Source organism: Brachypodium distachyon, chromosome 1 (assembly GCF_000005505.3).
Source record: "Brachypodium distachyon strain Bd21 chromosome 1, Brachypodium_distachyon_v3.0, whole genome shotgun sequence".
Classification (NCBI taxonomy): Eukaryota; Viridiplantae; Streptophyta; class Magnoliopsida; order Poales; family Poaceae; genus Brachypodium; species Brachypodium distachyon.
In genome coordinates, this window is record NC_016131.3 from 18,540,770 (window position 1) to 18,568,256 (window position 27,487).

Genomic DNA, 27,487 nt, shown 5'->3' on the forward strand with positions numbered 1-27,487 from the left:
CTCTCTCAGCTGGTGCTTTAAGGCAGGCCAGCTGCCAGCTGCTCTCAAATTGACTCAATCAAGGACGGCGCGCTGCCCGACCGGCCGGCCGCCGATCAGCTAGCAACCTACGGCCGTCGGCGATGATTGGCGGTGCAGCCGGCCGGCCGGTGTTCGTGCTCTTCGGCTCCTCCACCGTGCAGTACAGCTTCAGCAACGGCGGATGGGGAGCTACTCTCGCCGACATCTACGCCCGCAAGGTATCTACCTACCATATATAGGAGCATACCTCAATTCCCCCCGTTCTTCTCCTCCCCTGCTGCTATTCTGTCGTTCTGATTCCGAATCACACCACTCTTTTGTAAGGAATTTGAAGATGATCTCGCTCTAGCCAGCCACTCGAATGCATGTTCAACTCGATCCCTTCCGTGCAATGCATCTCTAATTTTACTACGATGGTATTCTTTTTAAGCACTCCAATTCTGCTTCTATAACTCTGCCAACCAACATCTCTTTGGATTCATCAGCGTGTCAGATCTCTCCATTTGGTGTTCATGTATGGGATTGATCTTTATGGAAATTTGGTATACACCATTATTAGTGGGCTCATCAGAAAAAGCTTTGTATCTCTCAGCTTTATGTATCAAATTAATCCACTAGATCGCTATATTTTGAGCCCACCAAAATATACACTCGGACACAAAGCTTTTGCATTTCCTCGGAAAATAAAGTGGTGCAGATATTTTCTTTCTATTGATTATTGTCAGAATTTCTATGTATTTTCTTTCTATTGGTTATTGTTAGAATTTCTATTTATTTAAGAAATTTAGCACCCCAATTTCAAAACATACGGTTACACCTCTACAGTAAAAACCATGACATGCATCTGATCACCAAAGAATATTCTCGAGTTTTTCTTGTGATGCAACAAAAAACTTTTATCACATATACAGGTGTCATCACTTCTAATTAATTCTCATGTTTGTCCTACTTTTATGTTATACGTGTTTCGAGAAGGCCCTCAAGTTCTTGATAATAGTGTAGATTATAGTGTGTTCAATTCACTGCAAAATTATATGCAATTGGATGCTGTCTGGGCATGATTTCCTCCTTGATGCCTGGGCATGATTATTCGGCAATCTGCTGCCGTACTATCCTCTCTGTGTTCTTAGTGAGAGAATATTTCCATGGTTCCTTTTTGTACAACACACGTACATGGATTAATTTGAGCTTGATTCTTATAAGGTTATGATATATTGGAAAAAACACACAGCAGCGGAATTATGGAGTATAAGGTTATCCTAAACTGTATGTCAGCATCTTTTGAGAAAATTAGGCTTGATAGAGAGAACATTTAGAATAGATATGAAAATGGTGCAAAAAATTGAGGCAGTTTTACAAAACCGAAGACAAAGCATCTTACAGAATATGATGGGTTATTTTCAACAGAGGGTGTGTTGATAGGTCCAATCTGCAGAGTGCAGATTGAACATATTAATATTCGGGGAAAACACACAAAAAAGTTGAAGAACAAAACGGAACCCAAGAAAATTCATGGAAAGAAAACTAACCTTAGTACTTGTCTGACTTGGCCATGGCCATGAACCAGTGGGTAACAACAATATTGTCTGACTTGACTAATGTGTGTGTCTTATCTTAAAACTTATTCAGGCTGATATTATTCTGAGAGGGTATATTGGCTGGAACTCAAGGCGGGCACTTCAAGTCATTGAAAAAGTTTTCCCCAAGGTGATCCCGTTAATTCTTTCCTTAGATCACCAGCTAGTAATACCGTATTTTGTAGATGAAAGGCAGTGTCATTGATGCAACTACCTAGTATCATGACACTTTTGTTTTAAATTAAGCAGTAGGCTCTCCTTTTCCTGATTAAGTTGTTGATTTGGATGCAATCTAACTCTTTGTTAATTAACTAGGATTCAGAAGTGCAACCTAGCTTGGTAATAGTTTACTTTGGTGGCAATGATTCGATTGCTGAACACTCTTCTGGGCTTGGACCTCATGTGCCGCTTGAGGAGTACACAGAGAACATGAGGAAGATAGCGAAGCACCTCAAGAGCCTCTCCGACAAGACCCGCGTGATCTTCCTGAGCTGTGCACCGATCAACGAGGAGACGCTCCGGAAAACAATGAGCACGGAGCTGAGCGAGGTTATACGGACCAACGAAGCCTGCCGTCTCTACTCCGAAGCATGCATATCTGTGTGCAAAGAGATGGACATCAAGATGGTTGATCTCTGGAACGCCATACAGAAACGGGACGACTGGGCCACGACGTGCTTTACGTGAGTTCGTTTGTTTGAAATCCATCCATCTTGGACCCAGCTTGTTTTTTGTCAGAAGTTATGCTGTTAGGGTGAAAAGAAAAGGAGTTGATTGACAGAATGGATAAATTTTGCAGGGATGGGGTGCATTTCTCAGAAGAGGGGAGCAACATAGTTGTGGAACAGATTCTGAGGGTTCTCAAGGATGCTGCAGAGTGGGAGCCAAGCCTGCACTGGAAGGCGATGCCGACCGAGTTTGATGAGGACTCGCCCTACGACCCTGTCGCCTCCAGCGGCCAATCCACCATCAACCCAACCAAGTTGACCTTCCTCACGAAAATACCATGGGAATGAAGAGCAGATCAGCATTATTTGTCTCTCTTTCTGTAGAATGATGATGATATTGTGTGCTGGTTCTTATCCAAAATATTGTGTGCTGGTGATCTGAAATTCATGTGATGGGAGAACATGATAAGAATTCTGCCTTCCATCGACGATCCTGTCATAGAATCAATAATAAACCTGTTGAGTTGAATTGGTGAGTTGGAAATTTTTTAGAGCAAAATTTTAGATGGAAATCTCCTCTATGTTTTTAATCTGGTTGATGCCATCCTGTCGGAAGATCAACTATAGATGTTAGCTGGCGAGAAGTGCGTTGTGCAAATGTGCAGCCTGCCCCTTCACTCTAGCTTCAGGGTGGTCACCTTGGTACAGTTTTTTTTTTTATTTCCGTCCTTTTGTTTTCCGCAGGCCCCTTGGGCTGCTGCTTTGTTTTCTGCTTTCTTGGGTTGAATTGTTACTTTTGCACCTTCTTGGATTCAAGAAAATTTTGAGTGCCGCTGAAGAGAGCAACCAACTATCGTCAGTTTTTTTATATGTTTGTGTAGACTGTAAAGAGAGGCGCCTCAATTATCTTGCCCAATGGCCCTTCGCCCCTTCATAATCATATATCCCAGAGGACCGGCCCTGATTCTTTGGTTCCATGGGCTCAAGTTTTAGAGGTCAAGATTCAGGTTCCTACGTCTGGTTCCATGCTGGGGGGCCTATCGCACCCACGATCAACCATCGTCGATATTCTCCGGTCTCCACAGATAAATATTCTCCCTAGGGTCCTCAAGATAAACAGGAACAATTGCTGCTTTACCTTGATGAGTCTCTCTTTAGGTCGCTTCTATCTCTCCACTAGACTTAAGAGATGATTCTGCTCCTGATTAGTCCTAGTTGACAGACCTACCAGACCCTTCTATTTCTAGGTTCTACCGTGTGCCATTTTCTTACCAACCACACATCATCGAGTGCGCATCTGTGGACCGGGCTTGACGCCCATGTCACAGCAGTGCCCCCTGGTTAGGGAGAATCGATCGTCCCAAACATCAAATCCAACCCTGACATGGTCAGATTTATTTTGGCAAGTGGTAACCACTTGTATGTGAGGCAGTAGATAGGCTGATAGGCACTGGATTCTCTCTCTCTCTCTCTCTCTCTCTCTCTCTCTCTTTCCGAAAAGGGATTGAATCACGGATTGGCACTGGATGAACCATGAAAACCGGAGAAACACACAATCATCAACGGCGTATGTTATTTCTAGCGAACTACACAGGGAGAAGTCCAGGACATAAACTTGCAGCAGCGGCTTATGACATCGATATCCATTGCTAAATCCCACTCACGATTTGTGAGCCAGGGTTTCGAAGGAGATAGCGAGATAATGTTCGGTTCAGATCACAATTATTGGATTCGTGATCATGCTGATATTAAATATCCAGTCCAGAGCAGCTCAGGACCACAAGCTGGATCCCTAGATGAGTACTTTGGGCAGGGTAGCATTATAGGGCGAAGCAATCCCTGGCCAGGTTCGAGATATCAATGTATCGCGGGATTTTATAACACCGACCGGATTGTTTGAGCATCAATCAATGTGAGATATTGGGTACGATTTAGTAGCGTTTGGCCGTACTAGTACGGGGGCATGCAACAATCAGCCTCAACCATTAAAAGGAGATTAATTAACGGTGTATCTTACTAAGCGTAATTGGAGTGAGAGTAAACAATGTTGCTTTTGTGGATTAGAAGTGACTATTCATCACTTGTTTATAACATGCTCGTATGTCACAAATATGTTTGGAAATTGGTTGAACGGTATTGATAAAAAAACTTAAAGCTCAAATTCGAGTGAGAGTTTCTGCTTTATGTTGGCTATATGGAATTGCTGAAATGATATTGTTTTTAACAAAACTAGAGGATAATTTTCTGCAGGTCATCTACAGGGCCACTCATTGGATCAGTATGTGGTCTTATCTTTTCTCTGTTGGTCCACGGGAGCTTTTAGATATTTGGTGCAACCGTCTGGAGACGGTTACTCGAGATTTCTTCAGGCGGGGTGGATGGCGGTCCACTAGTGAAATTCTTGCTGCATGATGCATATGCATTTTTCATATCATCTTTCCGTTGCTGATTTTTGTATCCACTTTATGTGATCCTTAAACTGTAATACTGCGGTACTGAACTTCGTAATAAAATTGGCTATGTGCATCGATTGATGTAGAGGCCGGGGCTTTAACCTTTTCGAAAAAAAAGAAAAAGACAATCACATGTACTAGCTTTTTTTTAAAAGAAAGATAAGCCCTGAATTTCACATTGATTGATGCACACATTCATATATTATTAAAAATCAGGCAAAGCTAGTCACGTACGTATCCACAATCTGTCGGGCGCCCTAGAGCATCTGTTAGACCTAAGAAAGAGATCTTCTATGCAACATTCAACTAACCATGGTCTTTGATCTTGTATCTGTAGATCAAACATTCCAAGATTGATTGCTGGTCCACTGATCTTCTATGTAGCTAGCCACAGCTTGAACATTCTCGTGAACCGAGGTTAGAGCCTCCCCACTATTTGGAGATATTGGGTACGATTAGTAGCGTTGCAATGAAGAAACATGTGCGACGTGGTTTCAGTAAAGGGAACGAAGAGGCACACATCAGACAACAGATTCACTAGCTAAACAAGCGTACATTAGTGAAGAGTCCGCTACCGATGTGCAAGCCACAAGGATAAGCGAGAAAAGGTTTGGCGAGTAAGTCTTCCAAATCATGGCAGTGAAGGGATCATTGGTCTGATATAGAATGTCGTTAACCATGGGTGGTCATGCAGTCCAAGAGAATTTGCACGCATAAGTCTCGGTTAAAGGCAGATGATAAGCTAAGGGAAGAAAAAACGAAGGCCATCGAGGTACCGAGCTTGTCAGAGTCGGTGATAAGAGGCAGTTAGAGGAACACCAGGTAGACGAACGATGTGAAAAGTCAAACAAGAAGGGGCTGGAGGCGCCATTCCTGATGGAAAAACTCGTGTTGTCGTGTGAACAAAAGAGAGATTGGCAAGTTGGTCTAGCGAGAAGTTTCATAAGCAAAGACACGATGCGAGAATGCAATAGTTGAATCCGAGCCATCATTTGCCAAGCAAAGCACACACCTCATCCCATGCAACTTTGCATCATTCGTGAACCTCTGTCGTCTGAAAAGACCGAAAAATGCGTATCTAGAACGTTACAAATGTGTAATAAATTTGTGCTTAGGGCATAAGTTGTCATAGGTCAAAAATCTAACGGGCAACTATCGCCTAACCCAAAGAGTAATAAGATTTATTGATACATCAGTGTAGTAACCAACTCATGAAAGAAGTAACGACTGAGTAGGATGGGTCCTCCTATTTTACACTACCTCCACTTTAGTCTTAAAAACATGACTTTTTGGACATGGTTTTGATCAAGGTTTTAAAACTTCGACCCCAACAGGTTCTGGTGTTTATTCCTTTTGACTATGTGGCAAGTTTTACCCCAACCAAAAAAAAAATCTCATCGCATTTTATTTTTTACTTGTGTGACAATTTTTTTTGTAAGCAACTTGTGTGACCTTGTGATAGGCTTTTTATTCCATTCTATTATTTCCCCCAAAATTGGCAAGCTAGAGCCACATGTTGGACAGCCTGACAGTTAATTGGACAGACAAATTGGAAGCATATTCATGACAAGTTTATGTGTGGCCTAAATGCAGGATTATTGTCCTGCACGAAATCCATGTAATAAGCCAAAATATGCTTAACTACAAGATAGTTAGTTAAAGTCGCCGGTGGCAGGGCATATGATTTTTTTTTCCATGGACACAGAATGCAAAGTTCTTTTCTCGAAAAGAAGGATAACATCCGGCCGCAGCATCGGACAGCCAACCGAATGCAAGGTGACCCGTTGAAAAATGCAAACGATAATAATTGAATGAACCAAGCAACCTGGATAAATGAAAAAACCTAGCCTACAGTCACACATCGTTACCAATTCCAAAAGGATCTCCAGCTTTTAGCCAGCAGTAAGCGAGAAAGCGAACGCTTCCAGCCAACAGAAGCGAGCAAGCCTCTCAAAAAAAACCCCCAGAAAAAACAGAAGCAAACCCCGCACCACCACCAGGTAGGCGCCGTGAGAACACAAGGGAAACAAACCAACACGCGGAGCGCGACCGCACTGGCCAGAACCCACAGGGAACATATTCCCCCTGATCAGCGTAACAAAACGTGCCCTCGCGCTAACCTTCGCCCCTAATTAACCACCAACTTCACTCCCGCCCCCGCCCTTCCCTTCCCTCCCCCCTGACGACAGCAACCCCGCCTCAACGTGTCCGCCCGCCTAAACCCAACCCAACCTGTCACACGCGCATGAGCGCAGTGTGGCACGGGAGGCAGGGAGGCAGAGAGAGACCCGCCGGGAGAAAGAGAGGGAGAGATTCGATCCTTAGCGACCGCGACATGGAGCTAAGGATGAGATGCATGGTCCAGCTTGGTTTAGGCCGCGGGCGATCGAATATATGCTCTCTACCCCTCCCCTCCCCTAAAGCGTGAGATGGACGTAGTCCGTCCGGCCGAGCGCTTTGGCTTTTCAAGCTGGAGGCACGTTGCCGTCCGTCCCCAGATCTCTCTCCCTATCCCCGCCCCGGAATTCTGATTCAGTCGCCAAGTTGCTGCAGAGGGCAGAAGAACTGCTGGAAAGCGAAAGAGAGCTGGCTCTGGTTCTGGCTCTCGCCAAGCTAAGCTATACCCTCCATCTCTTTGTTCTCTTTGTTCGCCCGCGCGCCTTTAATTATTCCTGCCATTAAACAATGCCCTTCGCTCCACTGAGAGCTAGCTGTAGCGAAATTCGGCCCAATCCTCCCTCTGTACGGTGCCCGTCCCTCTCTTTTCAGAGAAAGATCCTGCGTGCTCCGGTGCTCCCTCCTCTCCTCCGGGTATATATTTGCTGCCTGCCCTGACATACCTTCCCTACGCCATATCGTCGATCACACACACATACATACGCAAAGGGAGCTGCTCTACCCGGCCGGAGCGGTTGATTACCGCGTGCCTTAGCTTCGGGCTTTCAGCAATGGCGACGCACGACAACTTGCCCTGCTCGACTTCTTGGAGAGAGCTCACACGCACCAGCTGGTAAGCGTCTACTCCGACAATCCACATCAACATACATGTGAGATTGATAATGCTCGGAATGCGTGTCTCATGATGTGACGGGTGTTTGTGCAGGCGGGACGACGATTACAGGAGGATGGTGATGGCGAGCCTGATCGAGGCGGTGTACCTGCTGGAGCTGGAGAGGCAGGAGCGGCGGGACGCGGCGGAGGTGGCGCAGCAGTGGTGGAAGCCCTTCAGCTACCGCCTGGCGCACGAGCTGGTGGACGAGCGCGACGGATCCGTATTCGGCGCCATCTTCGAGCGGGACGCCCACCACCTGTTCGACGGCCGTGACGACGCCGACCGCCGCGCCGCCCCGAGCGCGGTGATCGCGTTCCGGGGCACGCTGCTGCGCGCGCCCACCATCCGGCGCGACGTGGAGGACGAGCTCCGCCTGCTGGCCCGCAACAGCCTCCGCGGGTCCGCGCGCCTCGCCGGCGCCATGCGCGCGCTCAGGGACACCATCGACAGGTTCGGGTCCGAGAACGTCTGCCTCTGCGGCCACTCCCTCGGCGCCGGCTTCGCGCGCCAGATCGGCAGGATGCTCATGGCCTCGTCTCGTCCTCAGCAGCAGCAGCAGCAGCAGGGGACGGCGTCGCTCGAGTTCCACCTGTTCAACGCGCCTTACCTGTCGCTGCCGATGGGCGTGAGGAGGGTGGTCAGGACGGCGGACTGCCTTGTCAAGACGCTCCGCACCGGCGCCGCCGCCGTCGGCAAGTGGCACGGCAAGGCGCTCAAGAACGTTGGCTACGCCAACTGCGTGCTCGGCTACACCAGGCTCGACAGCGGAAGCAGGAGGTTGTTCGACTGAGGATCCAGGAACCCATCCAACTGAAAACTAGAGGTGAACCCAACTGTACTTCCCGATCGACCCATCGATCTAGCAGCTTGTACTAGTAGAATTCAATTCAAGAAACCAATAAGCATCTTTGCCGACCTGAGGATGCACGGCTTTACTAGGTAGCTAGCCTTGCATGTTTTGTTTGTACATGTTAATCTCTTTTGCGCTATCAATTGTGAATTAAATCAGTCATGTGTTGTTGTTCATCGACTTCCACGATTACCCCTATGTCACTGATGCTCGGGTACCCCACATTCCACCATCAATCACGGACTAATCAGCCCTAAGATATTTGTCGGTGATTCAACTGCCATGCAAATAAAAACAAGACGAAGGTATAGTAAAGTCACATGCAACGCACACACGGAGACAGGGAAGGAAGAAAGGACGGCAAAAAGGAGGGGAGCCTTTTCACATCCAACGAACGGAGGAACGTACGGAGAAGCTGGGGGTGTTTCCGAGCTAAGCAACGGTGAACGGCGTGGCCAGCGCGTGCATGAGCTAAGCTGCGCCCTTGGATGTGATCTGGAGGAGTAAACGACAGGTCAAAGAAACAGTTGGAACGGACCTCTATGAAAACACGCTGTGACCATTAGCTCAAACTTGTCAGTTGTTCGTTTCAAACAACATTACTTCTATTTTTGGGCTTGTCCCTTTGAACAAATAGGTTTCTTTGCCTAGAAGATTTTTCTGGATCTAGCATGCACTTCTACCCACATCGCGCCTCTCCGTTTCTCTCTTGTTCCATTCGTTCAGATACGATCCGTCGTCGCTCTTCCGTTCCATTTGCCGAGAGGAGAGAAATCGTTGTTCTCTCTCCCGTTCCATCCGATGAGGAGAGAATTCATAATCTCTCTCCAAATCCATTTGTTGAGAGATAATCGATCGGCTCTTCGTATCTCTCTCCCCCAGGTTCCATGATTTGTTGAGAAATCATTGCCCCGCGCAAAAATTAACGGCATTGCAAAATGGATCATGACATCAGTTCTTCTCATCGCCAAGGTAAACATTCCGAATTTGTTTCCCCACCTCTTGTAGCAAATCGTATCGATTTTTGATAATAGAACCATCTAAGCGAATGCAATGCAAACTGAATTTTTTCGTGGGCACAATTCATTCTTGACTCGTAATTAACAACTCTTAGAAATATCAATTCGATCAAACGACGTTGTTTTCCTTAACCATGTCGCTATTTTGCATTTCTTTTTTGCAGGACCTCCTAGGCCATTGACACCTCCATCCACGAACGAGGAGGAGCGTCCTGCGCCTACCCAATCCTGCTTCATATTAGGATTGTAAGATGATTAACGCTGCCATGCCATAATTAATTAGTTTCAGCCTGAATTGCTACGAAGATACATGTTAGAGACATTATCCACCGATCATGACAGTTTCATGTGTGATGTTGCAGCTTCACCGCGCTATGTTGTTGCTGCCTGGTTGAAGAGACGCTCATGTGACATGCATGGTTATCTTGCCTGTTCTGTCGTGTTTTGTATATACTGGAAATTAACTTATTATCAAAGTCTCAGTGCCTCTGACATGTGAAATGCTACTTTTCATTCTGAGCCTTGTAACATGTCAATGCTTTGTGGAAAGGGTTACGTTGCATTCTGCAGCCCAGTGTGGGAGGCAGTGCAAGATGTAGTATGAACGCCTGGTTCCATGTTACCACGTAACCACGCGGAAACTACAAATATAAAACCCATTCCAGGCAAGAAAAAACCATATGTTCAGTTCAAATACAAAGGCATCTCATTGAAAATACTGAAATGAATTGCTCCTCCAAAAGCGAGGAAGCCTGATTTTTTTTTTTTTACTTTTGTACCAAAACTGGGGATAGAGATTCGATTGTTTGCATTAATAGTTGATAATGCACAAGAAATAACATGGATGTGTAACCATGAAGAATACATGTCACAACACCATGTAAACCAGATTATCAAAACACAAGAATTGACACCCTTCCGCGCAAAAAACACCTATGTTTCTCTCTTCCATTTCTGCCACTTCCACCTCAAATGCATGTGTCGCCAATCCATGCTTCGTTGATGAGCTAAGTCAACTAAACCTTTAGGTGGGATGACAACCAATTTAGACCTAGATCAATAGTGTGAGCAAGGAGGAATTTGTACTTAGTTCAAGCACAAGAGCCACTCCCTCTTGACGAGCAACAAAACACTCCTCCTCCTGTCCGGGAAACGAAGATTAAGCATGAGAAGAATGACCTGGAAGTGAATAGCTCTAGTGGAGCTCCAAGTGGTATAGTTCCTATGGCGCCCCCTCCTCCTAAGAAGTCATGCATGAGTACTGGTGAAGAGCTTGATGGTTGCTTCTTCTACTTTGCTCAATAAGAATCAAGGTTTAATAGTTTAGCATCAACACATTCTAGATAAGTCAGTCATGAGTTGATCGGCCATGTGAAAATGCTTTTATAAGCTCGTGGACACCGTGTTGGAGGTTCTCCAATGGACGACATCAAAAGTAACCATGACTCTTCTTCCAAGGCTTCTTCTGGTGCTAGTGAGAGTGCATCACCCCCTTCGGCTACACCTCCTGTCCCTGTCTAAGCCTACGTATTATCCTGTCCTTGAAGATAAAGAAAACGAGAAGCGGGGGAACATGTAGGTGGTTGATGTGCAAGTTGACATTGTTGACTAATATCATTTTGCTCCCCTACCGCCGGTTGAGGATGAAGCAACAAGGAGGTCAAGGGGGAAATGGACTGTTGCAACCAAGACCGAGCACTATCGATGGCTAGATGAATTTGTTCAAAGCTTTGCTTCCATTATGAATGATTTTGGCATGATGGAGTCTCGAAGACTCACCGAGGAATGTTGATCAAAACTAAGCATCCAACATCACATACACCGAAAGCAAAAACACACACAAAAATAGATAGGATATGTTTGCGATTTTTGTTGTGTAGATTTGGAGATTTTGCAAAGATAAAAATATCAGATTCCTTAGAAACTGCAAACGACAATCATTTGGTGCTGGAAGTGCATAGCCACTCCCAATGCTAATCTCTTAGCACGTCATCTTAGGCATTTTGCTGACATGGCACCCTATTAATGATAAAACTGTCTCTTATGCTAGCGATCATCTCTTCACGTGAACCAACACAAAGTTAACTCTCCCTCGCAAAGCTATTAAATAACTGCAACTTTAGATAACATGGTTTCATAGCATTTATTTTGGGCTAAGAGACAACACCTAAGGGACGATGCATTGAGAGTGACCTAATATTTGTTTTGGGCGGTTGGATGATGAAGGAGTGACTTCGACAATGTCCATATTGCTAGACTTGTATCTAGAAAAGTTGTGAGTGTATGTGTTGGCGATCTCGTCGGCTAACAAGGACACATGGGACACGATTTATCCAGGTTCAAGACCCTCGGAAGGTAATATCCCTACGTCCTGCTTGTTTGGATTGTATTGATGAGTCGATTACAAGGGAGCCGCGGGGGCTAGATGCACATCGATCTGGCGAGTGCGTCTAGGCGGCTTCTATGCTAGATTGATTGATCTTGGCTCCCCCTCCAGGTCACTTTATATATGCAGGAGACCAGGTCCCGGGTGGAGTACAAGTCGATTACATCATTGAGACATATTATGTTTAGGCTTCTTTGTCTTGAGCCGCAAGTTAGGCATATGGACTCCTGGAGTCGTAGTAGACTCCCTCATGGACCCCGACTAAGCTATGACGGGTATACTCGAGTCGAGTATGTGGTTAGTCACGATGCAAAGAATAAAAACATTGTTGTACATACATCGATTTTCCAGGACATCATTTTCACATTTCCATTTGGGAGGTGCTGTATAAGTTTTAGTTAATGGCGTCGTATCTTGTGAATCGAGAGTTTTTTTATCCGTGCATCCATCGATTCACACCCAACGTCCGGTGATCAGAAACTTGGCTCATTTGCATTATTTGATTTTTTAAAAAATAACTTTGATCTGCTGTTTTCAATTCCAAGTGTTTTCTTCGTATTTGTAAGTTGTCCATGTTATTCATTTCTTCGTCCCCCTGCTATTTGACGTAGAACTTGCTATCGCTGCCCCCTTGGAGAGGGATGGATGGAGCCGCATGGGACAGGGAGGGTTATGGGTGCTCGGTGCTCCGATGAGAAACAAACGGAAAAAAGAAAAAACAAAGAGAAGCATTGGTTGGACACGGGGGCACATAAAACGGACCGGATAGCCGTGTGAGATTGTGATGCCCGTCCGAGGCCTAGCAGCGCTATAATCAGTTCCGGGGGCAGGCATGACCAAAAGAGAAGTGCTATCGCGTCTGTCCAACGTGCAGGCACTTCACTTGAGGCCCTGCCCAGCGGCGCACCTGGAACGTGGACGGCTGCTGGACCAACCCCGGTCGGGTGTGAAAAGCCCGGCTAGGGTCAGAATGCGCCAGCCCAGTCCAAAGTCCAAACAAGCCGAGATTTTCGAAACGCAACAAGCCCGCTCCGGCGGCGACGCAAACCGGCGGCGCGGCGCGGCGCTGAGCCTGCCTGCCGCTACGAGGGAAGCGGCCGAGCCATGCCTGCGGCCCCCGCCCCCGCCGCCAGGCTGAAGCGGGAGGACTGCCCCCGAACCAAGCATGACTCGCTCTTCTCCCCATGGAAGGTGCGTGCACGCTCCCCTTTCCTGCTTGCCATCTGCTACCGGGCTCAGCCGCCGCCCGCCGGCGAGCTTTCCTAACTATGGAGTAGAACGTAGTTGGCGAGATCCGCAAGCTTGTGCCTCGAATTCTGGGGTCGAGCTGGGAAATCTTGGGTTCTTGATTCAAGCCTGATTTGCTTCCGAATTCCCCTAATCCGTAGGTCCTCGTCGGCCCGTCAGACTGGGAGGACCACGCCGCTGGGAAGGAGGGAGTCCAGAGATACCACACGCTCAACCTCCCGGACAACTTCCCTGGTCTCTACGAGCTGGGCGTCGCTAGACCTTCCTCTGAAGGTGTTAGGGCTCGCAGGAATTTATTGGGTGGCGTCGTCGTGATGTACCTCGGGCAGGCCGATAACGTCAGGGCGAGGCTCCAGCAGTACGGACGAACAGGGTCGCACCTGGACACTGGAAACCCTTCGGTGTCTGTTTGTAAAGCTGAGATGAACATGCTTGAGGCGGGGCCTGGATTGTTCAGAGAAGTGTTCTCCAGAGGTTACTCCGTGGTGTTTCGATGTGCGCTGGTAAGTGTTTCCATGCTTGTTTTCCAGTTCTTATGGTGAGGTGAGAAAGGGGTGTTGAACTGTACAAGTACATCTTGAAGGATGCTATGGCCTGATGGCCTATAGCCTATAGGTATGCACGAGAGTTCTTAGGATATGTCAATCAAGGTGCGCTCTAGGTATCAAGATTCAAGAATGGTATTATGGTAGCACAAACTCCTGCAAACTATTCCTCCGATCCTAAATTCTTGTTATTTTAGATCAAATTTACACTAAAACAACGACAACAATTTAGGATCGGAGGGAGTAGTTAATTGGTGTTGTGCTCCGTAGATATCGTGTCAATGACTATCTATTATAGTTTCTTCAAAAGAATTGTTCATCATTTTCACATTTGCATTTTGTATAGTGACAAAGGTAATGTGTGGTCAGTACATAATTCATATTAGAGTGTCTTGTTGAATATGCCCTTCCCTTCGAGCACTAATGATTCCAGTTATACAGTTTACATGTTGGCTATTTGGTGCATCCGTCCTATAAAATCAATGATCACTGTTGAGACAAATAATGACAATTTTGTCAAGTTTCTAGTCTTACCTACGCTGCACTGCATGGAAACTGTAGCAGGCAATATAGGGGATATCTAATTCCACGATGTTCATGAAAATTGTCTGTGGGACAGTATTTACCAACTAAGAATCTTATGGTTGTCATTTTTATCTCTAGCCATGAGTATCATAATTAAGTTATTCTAAGCAATATGCGTGTCATCCAATCTTAATGGCTCTTCGCTGCTGTGGGAAAAAACAGATGGGTAACAAAAAGGAAGCCGAGAAGACTGAAGGACAGCTGCTGAGAGTATTTGATTATGCATGGAATAAGCTTCAGAATGGTGCTTGTCGCCGCGAAGAAATACTGCTCAAGTTAGAAGTGGGAAGCCATAGAGCATCACTTCTGTGCAGAGTACGGCAGTTGAAACAGAAAATGTTTGGAGAGAAGGCAGGTATAAAGATTAGTAGCAGTGCATCAGTTGACATGTCATCTGACACTATGAAACATATGCTGCCAAGAATTTGTACATTTGTTGGCTTCAGACCTCGGATAGTTAACTCTGGCGATGATTCAGGCAACATGATTGCCATTCACCCGAAACGCACATCTGAGTCTAACACTACTGGTAATAAACAAGCACATAGAAGGTCTGAAGGATACAAGGTTAAAAAGATCAATGTTATAAAACGAAGAACTGCGCCGGTACAAGAATCCAATTCTGTTTGTGGAGTAGTGCTAGAAGATGGTTCTTCTTGTTTGGAGAATCCGGTGGAAGGTAGGAAGAGGTGTGAGTTACACAAAGGTAGAAGAGTCACAGTCATAGGCAGTCCTAAAGCGGAATCCTCTTCTAGCTACAGATGCCAAGTTGGTATTCCAACTGTTGAATCTGTACCTCGACTATCTGAAAACCGAAGCAAGTCAGGCCAAGCATGGCATACCAGTGTAGACAAGTCCAAAAATATGTTCCTAAATGCAAAGGAATCTTCACGGCGAATGGACATCTCTGAAGCAAAAGAGGTGAAAACTGGAGAAGCTCTTGTAGAAGATGTAACATCTGGAACCTCTGATCCTGAATCTCAGTTCAAGGAGGATCAGCCTTCTGGAAGAATGTGGTTTGAGCTGCTCAAAGCACAGAAGTTAGCCAGCAGATCACGAGGCCAAGGATCTCGAGCAAGAGTAGCTGACGACATGGCAGCCGAGTGTGGAATAGTGACTGATAATGGGTGCTGCAGATTGGTACCAGTGGCAGGAAGTAATAGATGCAAGGAGCACGAAGGAATTCAGGCCACTGGTGCTCCATCTGTCCCATCTCCAGGAAGCTCAGGATGGCCATCCATTTGTGGTGCTCGAGCATCAGATGGCTCACCTTGTAAGAACCAGCCAAGTGCAGGGAGGAAGAGATGTGCACTGCATAAAGGTCAAAGAGCAGCATCTACACCATTGATCGGATAGACATTGTTTAATTGATCCAGTTGTGTGTTGTAATAGCATTTCAGTTACAATTTTGAAAACCAATGATTTTTCAATGTTAGTACAAAACTTTGTTGATGATAGAAAGAAAGTGTAACTGTATTGATGGATTTTTGGAGAATTGTGGATTGGGTCTTTGATGACCATATGTAAACTGAAAATTTATGCATGTTGACTTCTAGTGAAAATTTCTCTTTACTTTGCGCATTAAAAAATTTCTGTTTGTGTCCAGCGAACTTAAAACCATATTTCTAAGACGCTTACCACAAAGAAAAATAAATTCCAATCAACATTATGTATCAGCTTTACAGAGAACAGAGGAATACCTCGAAGATTTGCACGGAGAAGACACGTGTCCTTCCGTTTAGATGCCAGCCATCCTTGCGCTTGCGCAGTTGCGGCTTCGCCTATTTGGAGCCTCCAAAATCCAAATTCCATCCGCGAACAGCACGAACACCCTCCCCTCCGCTTCAACTCCAAAGCATCGCCCATTGCTTGCCTCGCAAGATGCTCCCGCCGCAACTCCCTAAACCCGCGCACCTCTCCCTCTTCTCCACCGCCATCAGCTGCAGCCGTGGCTCCGTCATCTGCAGCGGCCGTCGCCGCGGCCGCCGCCCGAAGCCCAAGCCCATCGCATTGCCCCCTGCGCCGCTCCGTCGCCTGGTCTCCTCCTCCCTCCGCCGCCTCCTCCCGCGCCCGCGCCTCCTCGGCGGCGGATGGCTCGGGCGCCAGGGAAGGAGAGGGTGGAAGGCGCCCGCTGAGGAAATCGCGCTGCTGGTCCTCTCTCTGGCGTTCGGCGACAGGCTCACCGTCCTCGCGGAGTCCTGGCGCGCGTCGGGGCTGGGCCAGGCGCTCGGCATCTGGGCGGCGTTGTGGGGGAGAGGGAGGAGGAGGAGGAGTAACGGGCTCCGAAGGCTCGCGGCGCTCTTTCTCGGGATCGCGTTCTGCGCGCTCGTGTCCCATTTCAGGGGCGCGGCGCTCTTGGAAGGCCTCGGAAAGACGTCGGGCGCCGGCCGGAAATTAGCGCGGATTTTGCTGCATTGATTGATAAATTTTCTCTCGTCGATTTCTCGTGGTTTTACTGCACAAATTCTGGACTGAAGCGTCAGGATCGTAGGTTTCCTTGCTCGGATGGGATGTGTACCGGACTGTGGCGTCAGAATCGTAGGTTTCCTTGCTTGGATTGATTGTGCTATTAAACTGTGAACATGATTTTGCATCGCATTTGTTGATCTATTTAGAGGCACATTGTTGTTCGTCCTGCTGAATTGAGTACTCTAAATTTGGAGTAGCTTGGTGGGACAGAGCTGGTTTTGTTGAGTAATATGGGAATAGCTATGAGTTTGCTCGTTTGTTCTGAAACTTCTGAGATGTGCTTCGCTTGCTGCAACGGTAGTGTAGTTTGGGTTCCTCAAAATTTATCGCAACGGTGTTTTCTTCGATCTCGTTCAGAAGTTTCTTTCTATAATTAACTTTAGAACCGAAGTGTTAGGTGAGACGAAAAGTAACTCAATTCTGGCAATGGAACAACCAAACGACGATTAAAGGCATACTGGTGTGTTACAGAAAAATGAATGAACAAAATCATCACCATTACTCCTTTCTCGAGAAACACAAGTGCACCCTTACATCTGACTGTCAGCAGGGCATTAGTTGCTCCTGTGCCTACAAACTACAAATTACATTCTAACAGCCAAAAAATGCCCCCTGGGTATACAAGTCACTCGTGGCTCAATATCATCAGCCTAACATCACCACGCAGATAAGTTACCAAAGATGCTACCTTGGAACAATGTGTTAGCCATGACAGTGGGAATCAACAGCTGTTATGTATGGAAGAGACTATTGCGATCTCTTTTTCTTGAGTAATGTTGGGTCCTCATCAAGCATAATAGTATCGTCGTCGTCTTCAATAACTTGAGCACTACTGGATGCATCACAATTTTCCTTTGATTCTAGTACTTCATCCAGCTTGCGCTTTGTTCCAGGATTTGCTGATGCATCACCGACAGTGTCATGTGCACTGGATGAAGAAGCTGCCAATTTGCCCCCATTACTGGTAACTTGCTTCTCCACCGGAGCAGACCATCCAGATAGAACCATTCCATCCGGCTCTTTTTCCTCATCAAACTCTTCCCTGCATCAATAAGCAAATAGATGAAGCTCTACCCTTTCAGAGTACTGAACTGCATGCATTGAACTACATCATACTTCCGTTTGTCTCCAGCATAGAATGAGAATCAAAATATCCATGTATTTGTGGTGCAATATTGAGCATGGAATGAGTCAGAATTACATGTTACCAAAAATTTGTATATTGAAGCATTGCATAAACATTAAACAATGACAGTTCTGGCATCATACTGCTGTGTCACCATCGACTGCTAGCTTTGTTCAGTTAAAATATGTAAAGATTGGTGTTTTATGTATATCATACACCTGCCTATGTTTAATTGCACACCAGAGCCATCCTATCATACCTCTGGTAAGATCCTAACCTTGGCAGGCATAGGGAACGAAATAATTACATATTAAAAGGGCATGCCTGGAAATAAAGAGTCCAACATGCTTTTAGAAATCAATTGTACAGTGATACGAACCTGTGCTTGATGTTGATGCTGCATGATAACTCCTGCTGGAAATCTTCAACTGTAAGCTTTGTACCGTTAATAACTGGAGCTGGAAGTTCAGCCAAGACCTGTATAAACAATGTATTTGACAAATTAGAACTTAGAAGGGGCACGGGCTTAGAAGAAACAAAAATAACAAAGTGCATTGTTCCCTTGGCCTTGCCTTGAACAAGAAAAGAAAATGTACGAGCTCATGAGGGTAGTACCTTTTCGAGGTTTAGAGCATAGTTTGCCGCCTCATCTTCCTCTAAGCCATCACCATCCTCAAAAACAAGTGTGGAGCCAATCATTACCAGAGGGAGGTTCATTCCAAGTTTGCTTTTTATAATCTTGTCAATAACCTCCCTAAGCTTTGTTGTCTTTGTGTTAACATCCAACAGAAGAGGGGTCTGATGCATTAAGTTTAATTGTCAGACAGCAAAAGAGAGGAATAGCAGATAAAAAATGACATCTTATACATGTGTAAAATACCTCAGAGCAGACATAGCATGATTCATTAGGTTCAAAAGGTTCTACAGGCATCAAGAGCATCTTCCTTTTAGCATGTTCAAGGCAATATGTCATTCTGTGAAAACGTGAAACAATGAAGTTACAGTACTTTTGTATTAACAATGGAGAAGGCAAAACAAGACATGAATAAATATGATAACATAAACAAGATGCCGTTTCAATCCTTGAAAAGTGGGCCATGAGCACTCTGCCGACTACCATAACCAGAAAGAAGGTACACTGGACTGAAGTAAAGTAAGAATGTAGTCACCTATAGTTCTTATAATCACCCTGAAGAACTTTGACTGCTTCAATAACAATGAGACCAGCTATCATAGCATTTGTTGTTGCAACAGCATGAACAATGTTCCCAGCAACACCTTTGGCTTCAAAAAGGCTATGCAGTGGTATTCCAAAAGAGTGAGCTCTGATATTAGCTGCAGAAGTAACAAGCTCCACAGCTAATTGATCATCCTTGTCAAAAATTAAGTTCCCTATTTCCTGAAATCAGAAAGCTTGCATCATATATAAGAAAATTATTTCTTAAAAGTTCTTTATAGAACTTATTAAATAGAAAAAAGAATGCAAACCTTCTGTCTTTTTTCAAAAAATAATTTTAAAGTCTCCAAAAACACTCTTGAATTGTCAGCAAGAGTCCATATCTCTTGAGGGTTTCTAAAACCTAAAGACGCCATAGCTGATGGTTCTTCATGTCCATTATTGCACTCTCTTGAGGTACCATTTTGCTGAACGGTTTCTTCAGGCAATGTGTCTCTGATGTATACTGGAGTTGGTCTTCTTCGATTCTTCCAAGTTTCTTCATTATCCAAGGCAACTTCGATGTTGTAACCAAATACATGATCATAAATCCTCCGAGCATATTGATCAAGATCTTCATCAACATCCCTTTCAAATACATCGGATTTTGAACTGCTGCCATCTTTTGAATGCACATTAAGGTCATTATCTTGGTTCTTATCACCAAACAGTTTTGCAAAAAGCAAGTCCTTTGCCCAAACAATACAGTGAACAAACTGCAAAAATAAGTAAATAAAATAGCAATTAATTCCAGCATTAAAAACAGATCTGCCCTACAGTACAGTTGCTAACCTTATTCTGTGTTCTAAACCAAAACTAGCATCCTAAATATCAATAATTATGTCAGAATTGTAACACCAAAAATAAGACTGAATGAATCTTTGTTAGAAGAATGTATCTTCTGTGCATGCAACTCACATTTTGTGGATTTCAAGATATCTAACATGCATATATCCCACCAAGTTCCATAGAATCGAACTGTATTGACTTTTATTGCAAGGTTACAACAAAATTAATCAAGTCACTACAGACAGAATGAACAACTTGCTTTCAAATATAAACAGGGTACAAGGACCTGAAACCATGAATACAAACATAATACAAAATAACATAAAAAGAATACTCCTTCCAACATTGAACAGAAGTTTGGCATTCAAAGAAGTACAGACCGATAAAATACGGCAACAGTAACAAAAATAGGCTTGGGAGAAATACAGAAACCAACAATATGAAAAAACAAATGAAGTTAACAAAAGAATCAAAGGGGAGAGACAAACCTTTGATGGAGTGCTCGTAATTGTGCAGACCGGATATGATTTAGGGACAGGCTTTGGCTGACATTCATAGCACTCTGTTTTACCCTTGACATGAACAGTGACCTAAAACAAAGAACGTTAGTACTTGACCTATTTAGCAGAGAATCGTGGGTTAATTCAGTACATACTGTTAGCTTTTACAGTTAATAGATGTGCTATAAATAACAAGGATTTTTTTTGGGGGGGGCAGGGAAAATAACAAGGGTGGTTGAAACAACATTGTCATTCAGTCCACAACACAAAACTCATTTTTTACTAAGATCAAAACAGCAACTATTTCAGAATGAAGGTACATGTAAGAATCGCTAGGTTTTGACATCCAGTGTCCGTGACGACATGCTACTGAGTGATATATTGCACGTCCATTGCGCAACTGCTCAATGTAAATGTTTCAGAATTATGAAACTTTTCCAACTCTTCATGGTCAAAACACCCTCAAAGGAATAATATACATAAACAACACAAACAGATGTGCACCATGTGTCAAGTGTTAAAACAAAGCATAGCTACAGCCTACGACCGAAGAGTTGCAGTGCGTTGAACAAGACAGAGATTTGGAATTAAACTCTACACCATTTGTAAATGCACCACTTATTTTCTAAAGATGCACGGGTAAATTTTGTGGAGGTGCCCTATTTCCGTATTAGTGTACCAACCCCAGGAAACAAACAACAACACATTTTTCTGTCTGCTCTGATGTAATTGTCCAATGATCCAGACCAAACAATCAGCCATGTGATCAGGGTGTACACCTAGGGTAAATATTACTGTTTTGTTGACACTAAAAAGAAAAGAAACCACCAATACTTTCGTTGGGAGATAGCACACTGGACAACAATTTAATATCAGGGAGTCATTTGCAACAGAATTACTACCATCAAAATGAGAAGGCAGACATGCCAATACACAAGGACATCGGTATTACAAGGGAGATGGCTTGCATATTTCATACATACAGGAGAATAGAAAAGCTATAAACTAACAATACAAAGTAGCATCATATATAGTAGGAAAAGATTTGCAGATACTACAACTACAATATTTGATCACCTCACCTGTCCTAGAAACCCAGTGGTCCCACTTTCAACCAAAGGAACTTCAGCAGCAAGGCAAAGACGATTAACATGCCGTCGAGCATCCAAGTTATCGAGGCCATTCAGAACTACATTAAACTGCTTGAAAAAATCAACATTGAACTGAGCATCCTTAACATTTGCATGATATGATGATATGTTGATCTTTGGCCTGAATTTCAGAACAGCATCCCGAGCAACCTGGCAAGATTGATGGCAGAAACAGCATAAGCAGCAGCAATCATCAACTAATCACAATAAATACATAACAGCAAGTCCCAAAGATATTCCTACTCATCATGCATCTATGTAGAAAGTATACTTACATGGGCTTTTGATTGTCCAACATGGCTCTTCCGAAATAAAAACTGCCTGTTCAGATTGCTGACCTCAATAGTGTCCAAGTCAATCTGCAAAAGAAAAAGAACAAATGGCATCACAAGTGTCTCAAGCACATTGATATGTGTAGCTCTGGTTACCTGAACAAGGACTGCACCCTGTCCGTTCCCAACAGAGTAAACCAAACTCGACAAACTGGTGTAGGGAGATAACCATTCGTACCACTAGGGCACGAAATAAGAGCAGCTAGCCTGCAGCACAACATATCACCTACCGGGCAAGAGTAACACCGTGTGCTCAAGTCGAACAGGGAATTAACAAGAGGAAGGCCAATGAATCCTAGACACAGGTAAGAGCAGACTAAAGGAAAACAGCTCTGCAATAGGTCAACGCTAAACACATTATAGATCCCGTTACTAACTCGGAGACACACCAGACATCCAGGGCGCGGCTGCCTACATAGCTAATGGGCAGGCTAGATTGGAACAAGACGGTTATAAACCTAGGCACCTCGTCAACTAAGAAGGAAAAAGCAAGGGATCAGATCATGTAGCAACAGACAGACGTACGAGGTGGATGTCGCTGAAGCCGGTGAGCGCGAGCGTCTTGAGCAGCTCGCACCCGATGCCGCCCGCCCCGACCATCAGAACCTTCGCCGCCTGCGCACAGAAAAAGCAATCAGCACCAGACCGAACCGAATCAGCACACCGGAGTTCCACGAACAAAAAGGGCACGGGCCGGGGAGATCCCCCACGAGCCCCCGCGGCGGCGGGGTAGGGGGTGCGGCGCGAGGGAAGAACTAGCGGTGGAGCTCACCTTGACGGCCTCCTCCGAGGCGGCGGAAGCCATGGGGGGAGGGGGACCGGCGGCGGAGACGAGGGTTTTGAGGTTTGGAGGGTTTGGTTTGGGTGGGAAAGGAATTTGGGGAGGGCGATTTGGGGGGCTGGGAGGGAGAGATGCCGAGGCTTTGATGAAGGGAGAGGAGAAGGAGGGGGCGAGGCGGGTCGCGCCCGGAGGAAAGGAAGGGTCGTGGAAATTGAGGGGGCTCGCTGCGGCGCGCTGCTGCGGCTGCGGCCTGTTGCAGCCTTGCAGGGCGATGAAGACGGTTGGACTGGATATGCCCTCAGGATTTCGGTCTATGGATGCTGGGGCCTACTAGGAGCGCTCGTTTGACCTTTGGAAGCCGCTCGTTTGATTTTGGTCTCTCTTTTTTCAGAAGCCCAAGGGGATGCTACTCAAATTGAATCTCGCCAAAAAATTGATTTAGGTTTGGAAGGTAGCCAATTTGACAATAGTTTTGCTGATTGAAAACAATTATTTGTAAGTCAATGCTAACAATCGTCTGATTTAACCATCTAGGTTTGAGCAAAAGTCATGCAAGTGAAAATAATAAGAAAAACTAAATCTGATGGCAATGATTGTCGACTGAGAAATAATTATCTCTAAGTCCACCGAGAAATAGACACTCTCGTTTGGCAACCATTGCCCGCACGCTCATGACCAAGACTAATCAATTTATGGATAAAATCGTAGTGAGCCAAACATTTATCATACCAAATTTGGATCCAAACCAAGCATGCTTACCTTCGGTTGAAATGGAATAAGGGCATAATCAAGTAACCTAAAAAGCCATACGAAAGTATCTTTAAAATCAACTTAGGCTCAGTTTGGCATTGCTGAACTATATTGTGCTGAACTTATTTTTATAATATATATGTTATGAGAAAATACACACGGAAGTAGGAAAAATTGGTTAGCCAAACACGAAAACGGCGAAAAGCGGGTGAAGAAAACGGGATTATGATAATCCACCGCAATGTCAAACGAAGTCTTAGTTAAAAGATCAATAAACTTTGCATAAAGTCTTGATTTCACCAACGAGACATGGAGGGAGGACGGTGTTTTCTATAGGGGCTAATGTGGGCACAAAGAACCATTTCCAACGCAACCGTGGTAAATAAAGGTGTCACCTATTAAGAGCGCAAAACACAAGAACCAGTCTAACTTGAGGAATCTTATGCAGAAAGACACATGAAACAAGGAAAACATCATACATGTAAGTTTTCAATCGACATCCTGCAACACGTAGAGCAAAGCACTGACCGACACTTCCAGCAAATCATCTCTCAAGGGGGTGGAAATCTCTCCTGGAGAGGTTCAATATAAATGGGCAACTAACCGATAGAAATAAAATGACTACGATTTTGGGTATTCATTTAATTTTGTTAGATCTAGGTGCTTTTCTTCTAGTACTCAAGGCTCTTTATTTTGGCGATCTGAATCGTTTACCTTTTTTCTATTGTGGGATCTTTTCCTTCTTCAAAATTATGCTTTGGTACCAACCGAAGCAAATTCGAGAACTACACATCACTACCATGTTTCGTTTAATTGCGATTCAGGGCCAGCTTCCTGGCCATATTTATTCATCCCTCCCTCCCAAGCCCCGACCATTTGCTCACAAAACATAACTGTAGTCATTTTCTTCGGCCGAGAACTAAACAATAAATGAAATAATTCATCACAATTTTACGAGTTATAGAGTGAAGGTCCAACACAAATCTTGCATATACTCTTGAAGGTTGCCACGTCTATCTATTGTATAATTAATAAACAGGAGAACAAGAAACCACTTCGTTCATCTATATAGATTAAATTATCCCATCCGTTGTAGCAGTGTAGCTAGAGGATGGCCATTGAAATATGATGGTTGTGTACCTACGGTTGATGCAAAGTCCCGGTGTACCCACTTTCGAAGAAAAAATATAGCATGGCGGTCCTTCATCCACACTGAGATTTTACATCAGCTTATATGTCGAAGTCCTAAAATCAGAAATTAGAGCTGCAAAATTGTGACTAGTTCGTTTGTTTGAACTAAGAAGGGTCAAAGGATACTCTGGAATATCACGTGGCACCTCTGTCAGAAACACACCGAAATCCAGCTGTGCTACATCCAGATCCTCGATGAGCTGCTCGTCCCATAGTACCATCCATCCCGATCAGTACTGAAAAATTTTCGTTCTTAAATATCTCACGAGTAAAGACTACACTAGAAGTACACATCAAGTGGCATTAGTTCATTAGTTCAGGCACAAGTACGACCCAGATCTAGACGCCACATAGATTAATTTTGGTTCATCTTAACTACGGAGTATTTTGTGAATAAGGTTAACCAAAATCTCAAGGATCAGATTGCACACAACTTCTGCAAAAACGCCACAGCAGACTAGTGGTTCAAGGTTTCAAAACGCATTGCACTTTCTTCAAACTTCTGCGAAACAATCTGTGTAATAAAGGATCCAATTTCAACACCGGGTTCCACACAGGTGGAACTCACAACAACTGTTCCTCAAAAAAAAAAAAAAACTCACAACAACTCAATGCAATAATAGAAAAGATACAACTAGAAAATAAGAGGCTTTGCAGGTACATTTAAGGACCACGCGAAACGGCATTCATGGCACATTGGCACCAACACCAGTGCATATCCTACGAACTGAGGAGCCCAAATAACCAAGGATGTGTTGTGGTCACACAAATGCACGGGTAACACGGCCGGTTTGGGTTATTTTGACAAGTGATCAGGCTCATTTTTCGGCAGCACCGCACCTCGAAGAACATCCTCGGAGAGCCTCTTCAACGAAACATAAGAAGAGCCATTCTGCTCGACGGCCTTCCGGCACAGGGCCTTCATCCCCATGGCCTTCTCTCTCGCCTTCCTCCCCTCCTCGCCGCCCCCCATCAGGGACCTCACGGATCGCTCCAGCTCCGCCGCCTCGACGTAAGGCTCCTGCCTCCCGCCCATCTCCAACGGCACGGCGACGCCCATGTCGTAAACCAACGTGAACGCGTTCAAATGCTGGTCAGCATCGAGTGGCCACGGCAGCATCGGCACGCCGAACCACAGGCTCTCCAGGACCGAGTTCCAGCCACAGTGGGTGACGAAGCCCCCCACGGAGGCGTGGGCCAGGATCTCCTTCTGCGGCGCTCTCTTGGGCCACACCAGCCCTATCCCTTTCGTCTTCTCCAGAAACCCATCCGGGAGACGCTCGTCGAGGTCCGCGTCCCTGGCCTCCCGCGCGCCCTGCGTGGCGTCCAGCGGCAGCCCACGCAGCACCCACAGGAACCGGTGCCCGCTGCGTGCCAGGCCGTGCGCTATCTCGTGCACCTGCCGCGTGCTCAGGATCCCTTTGCTCCCGAAGCAGAGCAGCAGCACGGAGGCACGAGGCTGCGCGTCGAGCCACCGGATGCACTCGTGCGGCTGCGGATTATTCTCAGCAGCGGCTGGGAATGAGATGGCTGGCCCGATTGGGTACACTGTCGGGGCGATGGCGGCGAGAACCCCCGGCTCGAGCTCGGCTGCCGTGTTGACGATGAAGCCGCTGGCTTCCGTGTAACGCCTCCCGGTGTACACGAACCATGTGTAAGTCGACTTCTTCCTGTCCAGCATCGTCGCGGGAAGGAACGACGGCGGCACCGGCGGGAGCCCGGGCACGTCCAACACCGCGGAATCATCGAAAAATTCCGCCTCCGTCTCCTCGTGGAGCGACGGCGAGCGCAGCAGCAGCGCCAGCATCGCGGCGCCGGACGCGAAGTACACGTAGGCCGGGACGGCGAGCGCGGAGGACACGTCGAAGGCCGGCGTGCAGAAGATGTCGACGACGAGCGCGGCCACGGGGCAGGACAGGGCGGACACCGCGGACATGACGTGCGGCACGTGGGACTCCACGATGCGGGAGATGAACTCCTCGACGCCCGTGTGGTCGGCCGGGAGCGGCACGCTCGGGAGGTGGTGGAAACGGATGTCGGCGGATTCCTCCCGGCGCACGTGCTCCGCAATGTCGGAGACGGCCTGGGCCGTCGGGGCCGGCATGAGGAGCACCGTGAGCGAGAGCGCGCCGTCGCTGCACCGGAGCATCCGCTTGCCGAGCTCGATCATCGGCATGAAGTGGCCGGCGCCCCACACGGGTAGCAGGACGACGGTCGGTTTTGCCATTTGTTGTCTTCTGCTTTGGCTCGCTGCTCTTCCTTTGTTGATTTTTTTTTCTGGATGGACATGAATGGATCTTTTGGTTTATATGCACGGCTGCACAGGACCAAAGGGGTAGGTACGCGTGATTGACTGCATGTGAAGGTGGGAAATATATTACGGTGAGTAACGCCGTTGCTACTGATGCGCAGCTACCACTTTCTCTTGTGACCTTTCAATACGGGATCGAGATGCGTCGTGGTCAGGTGCAATGACTGGACCGGGGGAGACAACGACAGATGACCAAACTATTCATGGTTGCCGCTCTCACGGTTTCTAGATCTGCTGCCTGCTGGCATAATATTGGGCGCTCGTGCAGGCTTAAAAAATTACCCGTAGCATCATATCAGTGGATCTTCTTTTGGAAGTTAAAGCTCCGCATCAAAAAGGTCGTTGCGGGATGAATTTGCATGTGAAACAAAACAGCAATTATGGCGAGGGTATCAGTAGGTGCTAGTGTTTTCTTGGATCAGGAACCTCTTACGTGGCTATGTGGTGTCCTGTGGTGCCGTTCAGGA

General features: G+C 46.0%; 6 protein-coding genes and 1 long non-coding RNA gene across 8 annotated transcripts; 5 read left to right on the top strand and 2 right to left on the bottom strand.

The window, feature by feature from the left end:
- LOC100831109 (GDSL esterase/lipase CPRD49) lies at positions 1 to 2,810 on the top strand. Of its 2 annotated transcripts, XM_024457419.1 has the most exons (5): positions 97 to 239; positions 346 to 437; positions 1,651 to 1,728; positions 1,914 to 2,281; positions 2,398 to 2,810. In XM_024457419.1, the coding sequence occupies exons 2-5, from the start codon at positions 387 to 389 to the stop codon at positions 2,612 to 2,614; spliced, it is 714 nt and encodes a 237-aa protein (XP_024313187.1). In that variant the 5' UTR covers positions 97 to 239; positions 346 to 386; the 3' UTR covers positions 2,615 to 2,810. The 2 variants fall into 2 exon arrangements, with proteins under 2 accessions (XP_003562792.1, XP_024313187.1); XM_003562744.3 differs by lacking the exon at positions 346 to 437 and having other exon boundaries at positions 1 to 239.
- Positions 2,811 to 6,985: 4,175 nt separating this feature from the next.
- LOC100831410 (GDSL esterase/lipase At4g10955) lies at positions 6,986 to 8,797 on the top strand. The gene is made up of 2 exons (XM_003562745.4): positions 6,986 to 7,729; positions 7,823 to 8,797. Exons 1-2 carry the CDS (start codon positions 7,668 to 7,670, stop codon positions 8,559 to 8,561), a joined length of 801 nt encoding a protein of 266 aa, XP_003562793.1. The 5' UTR covers positions 6,986 to 7,667; the 3' UTR covers positions 8,562 to 8,797.
- Positions 8,798 to 9,376: 579 nt separating this feature from the next.
- LOC112269913 lies at positions 9,377 to 10,156 on the top strand. The gene is made up of 2 exons (XR_002962170.1): positions 9,377 to 9,593; positions 9,805 to 10,156. It is a non-coding gene; the product is annotated as an uncharacterized LOC112269913 (long non-coding RNA).
- A 2,848-nt stretch (positions 10,157 to 13,004) lies between these two features.
- Positions 13,005 to 15,947, top strand: LOC100831711 (protein EFFECTOR OF TRANSCRIPTION 2). Its single transcript, XM_003562746.4, has 3 exons — positions 13,005 to 13,217; positions 13,415 to 13,777; positions 14,567 to 15,947. Exons 1-3 carry the CDS (start codon positions 13,131 to 13,133, stop codon positions 15,758 to 15,760), a joined length of 1,644 nt encoding a protein of 547 aa, XP_003562794.1. The 5' UTR covers positions 13,005 to 13,130; the 3' UTR covers positions 15,761 to 15,947.
- An 87-nt stretch (positions 15,948 to 16,034) lies between these two features.
- LOC100832308 lies at positions 16,035 to 17,140 on the top strand. Its single transcript, XM_003562748.4, has one exon. It carries the CDS (start codon positions 16,073 to 16,075, stop codon positions 16,820 to 16,822), a length of 750 nt encoding a protein of 249 aa, XP_003562796.2. The 5' UTR covers positions 16,035 to 16,072; the 3' UTR covers positions 16,823 to 17,140.
- A 160-nt stretch (positions 17,141 to 17,300) lies between these two features.
- LOC100839563 (SUMO-activating enzyme subunit 2) lies at positions 17,301 to 23,016 on the bottom strand. Its single transcript, XM_010237926.3, has 11 exons — positions 22,760 to 23,016; positions 22,513 to 22,602; positions 21,931 to 22,014; positions 21,587 to 21,805; positions 20,493 to 20,594; positions 19,488 to 19,931; positions 19,169 to 19,398; positions 18,880 to 18,973; positions 18,615 to 18,797; positions 18,379 to 18,476; positions 17,301 to 17,915 (listed from the first exon to the last, which is right to left on the bottom strand). The coding sequence occupies exons 1-11, from the start codon at positions 22,790 to 22,792 to the stop codon at positions 17,621 to 17,623; spliced, it is 1,872 nt and encodes a 623-aa protein (XP_010236228.1). The 5' UTR covers positions 22,793 to 23,016; the 3' UTR covers positions 17,301 to 17,620.
- Positions 23,017 to 25,173: 2,157 nt separating this feature from the next.
- Positions 25,174 to 27,174, bottom strand: LOC100832930 (anthocyanidin 3-O-glucosyltransferase 2). Its single transcript, XM_003562750.4, has one exon. It carries the CDS (start codon positions 26,934 to 26,936, stop codon positions 25,506 to 25,508), a length of 1,431 nt encoding a protein of 476 aa, XP_003562798.1. The 5' UTR covers positions 26,937 to 27,174; the 3' UTR covers positions 25,174 to 25,505.
- Positions 27,175 to 27,487: the final 313 nt, after the last annotated feature.

Coding starts and splice junctions, on each gene's coding strand:
- LOC100831109 (XM_003562744.3), top strand. CDS start 123: ATGATTGGCGGTGCAGCCGGCCGGCCGGTGTTCGTGCTCTTCGGCTCC. Junction 1,729..1,913: donor TTGAAAAAGTTTTCCCCAAG/GTGATCCCGTTA, acceptor TTAATTAACTAG/GATTCAGAAGTGCAACCTAG. Junction 2,282..2,397: donor TGGGCCACGACGTGCTTTAC/GTGAGTTCGTTT, acceptor TAAATTTTGCAG/GGATGGGGTGCATTTCTCAG.
- LOC100832930 (XM_003562750.4), bottom strand. CDS start 26,936: ATGGCAAAACCGACCGTCGTCCTGCTACCCGTGTGGGGCGCCGGCCAC.
- LOC100831711 (XM_003562746.4), top strand. CDS start 13,131: ATGCCTGCGGCCCCCGCCCCCGCCGCCAGGCTGAAGCGGGAGGACTGC. Junction 13,218..13,414: donor CGCTCTTCTCCCCATGGAAG/GTGCGTGCACGC, acceptor CCTAATCCGTAG/GTCCTCGTCGGCCCGTCAGA. Junction 13,778..14,566: donor TGGTGTTTCGATGTGCGCTG/GTAAGTGTTTCC, acceptor GGGAAAAAACAG/ATGGGTAACAAAAAGGAAGC.
- LOC100832308 (XM_003562748.4), top strand. CDS start 16,073: ATGTATCAGCTTTACAGAGAACAGAGGAATACCTCGAAGATTTGCACG.
- LOC100839563 (XM_010237926.3), bottom strand. CDS start 22,792: ATGGCTTCCGCCGCCTCGGAGGAGGCCGTCAAG. Junction 22,603..22,759: donor CCTCGGAGGAGGCCGTCAAG/GTGAGCTCCACC, acceptor TTCTGTGCGCAG/GCGGCGAAGGTTCTGATGGT. Junction 18,798..18,879: donor CATGCTATGTCTGCTCTGAG/GTATTTTACACA, acceptor TTAATGCATCAG/ACCCCTCTTCTGTTGGATGT.
- LOC100831410 (XM_003562745.4), top strand. CDS start 7,668: ATGGCGACGCACGACAACTTGCCCTGCTCGACTTCTTGGAGAGAGCTC. Junction 7,730..7,822: donor GAGCTCACACGCACCAGCTG/GTAAGCGTCTAC, acceptor GTGTTTGTGCAG/GCGGGACGACGATTACAGGA.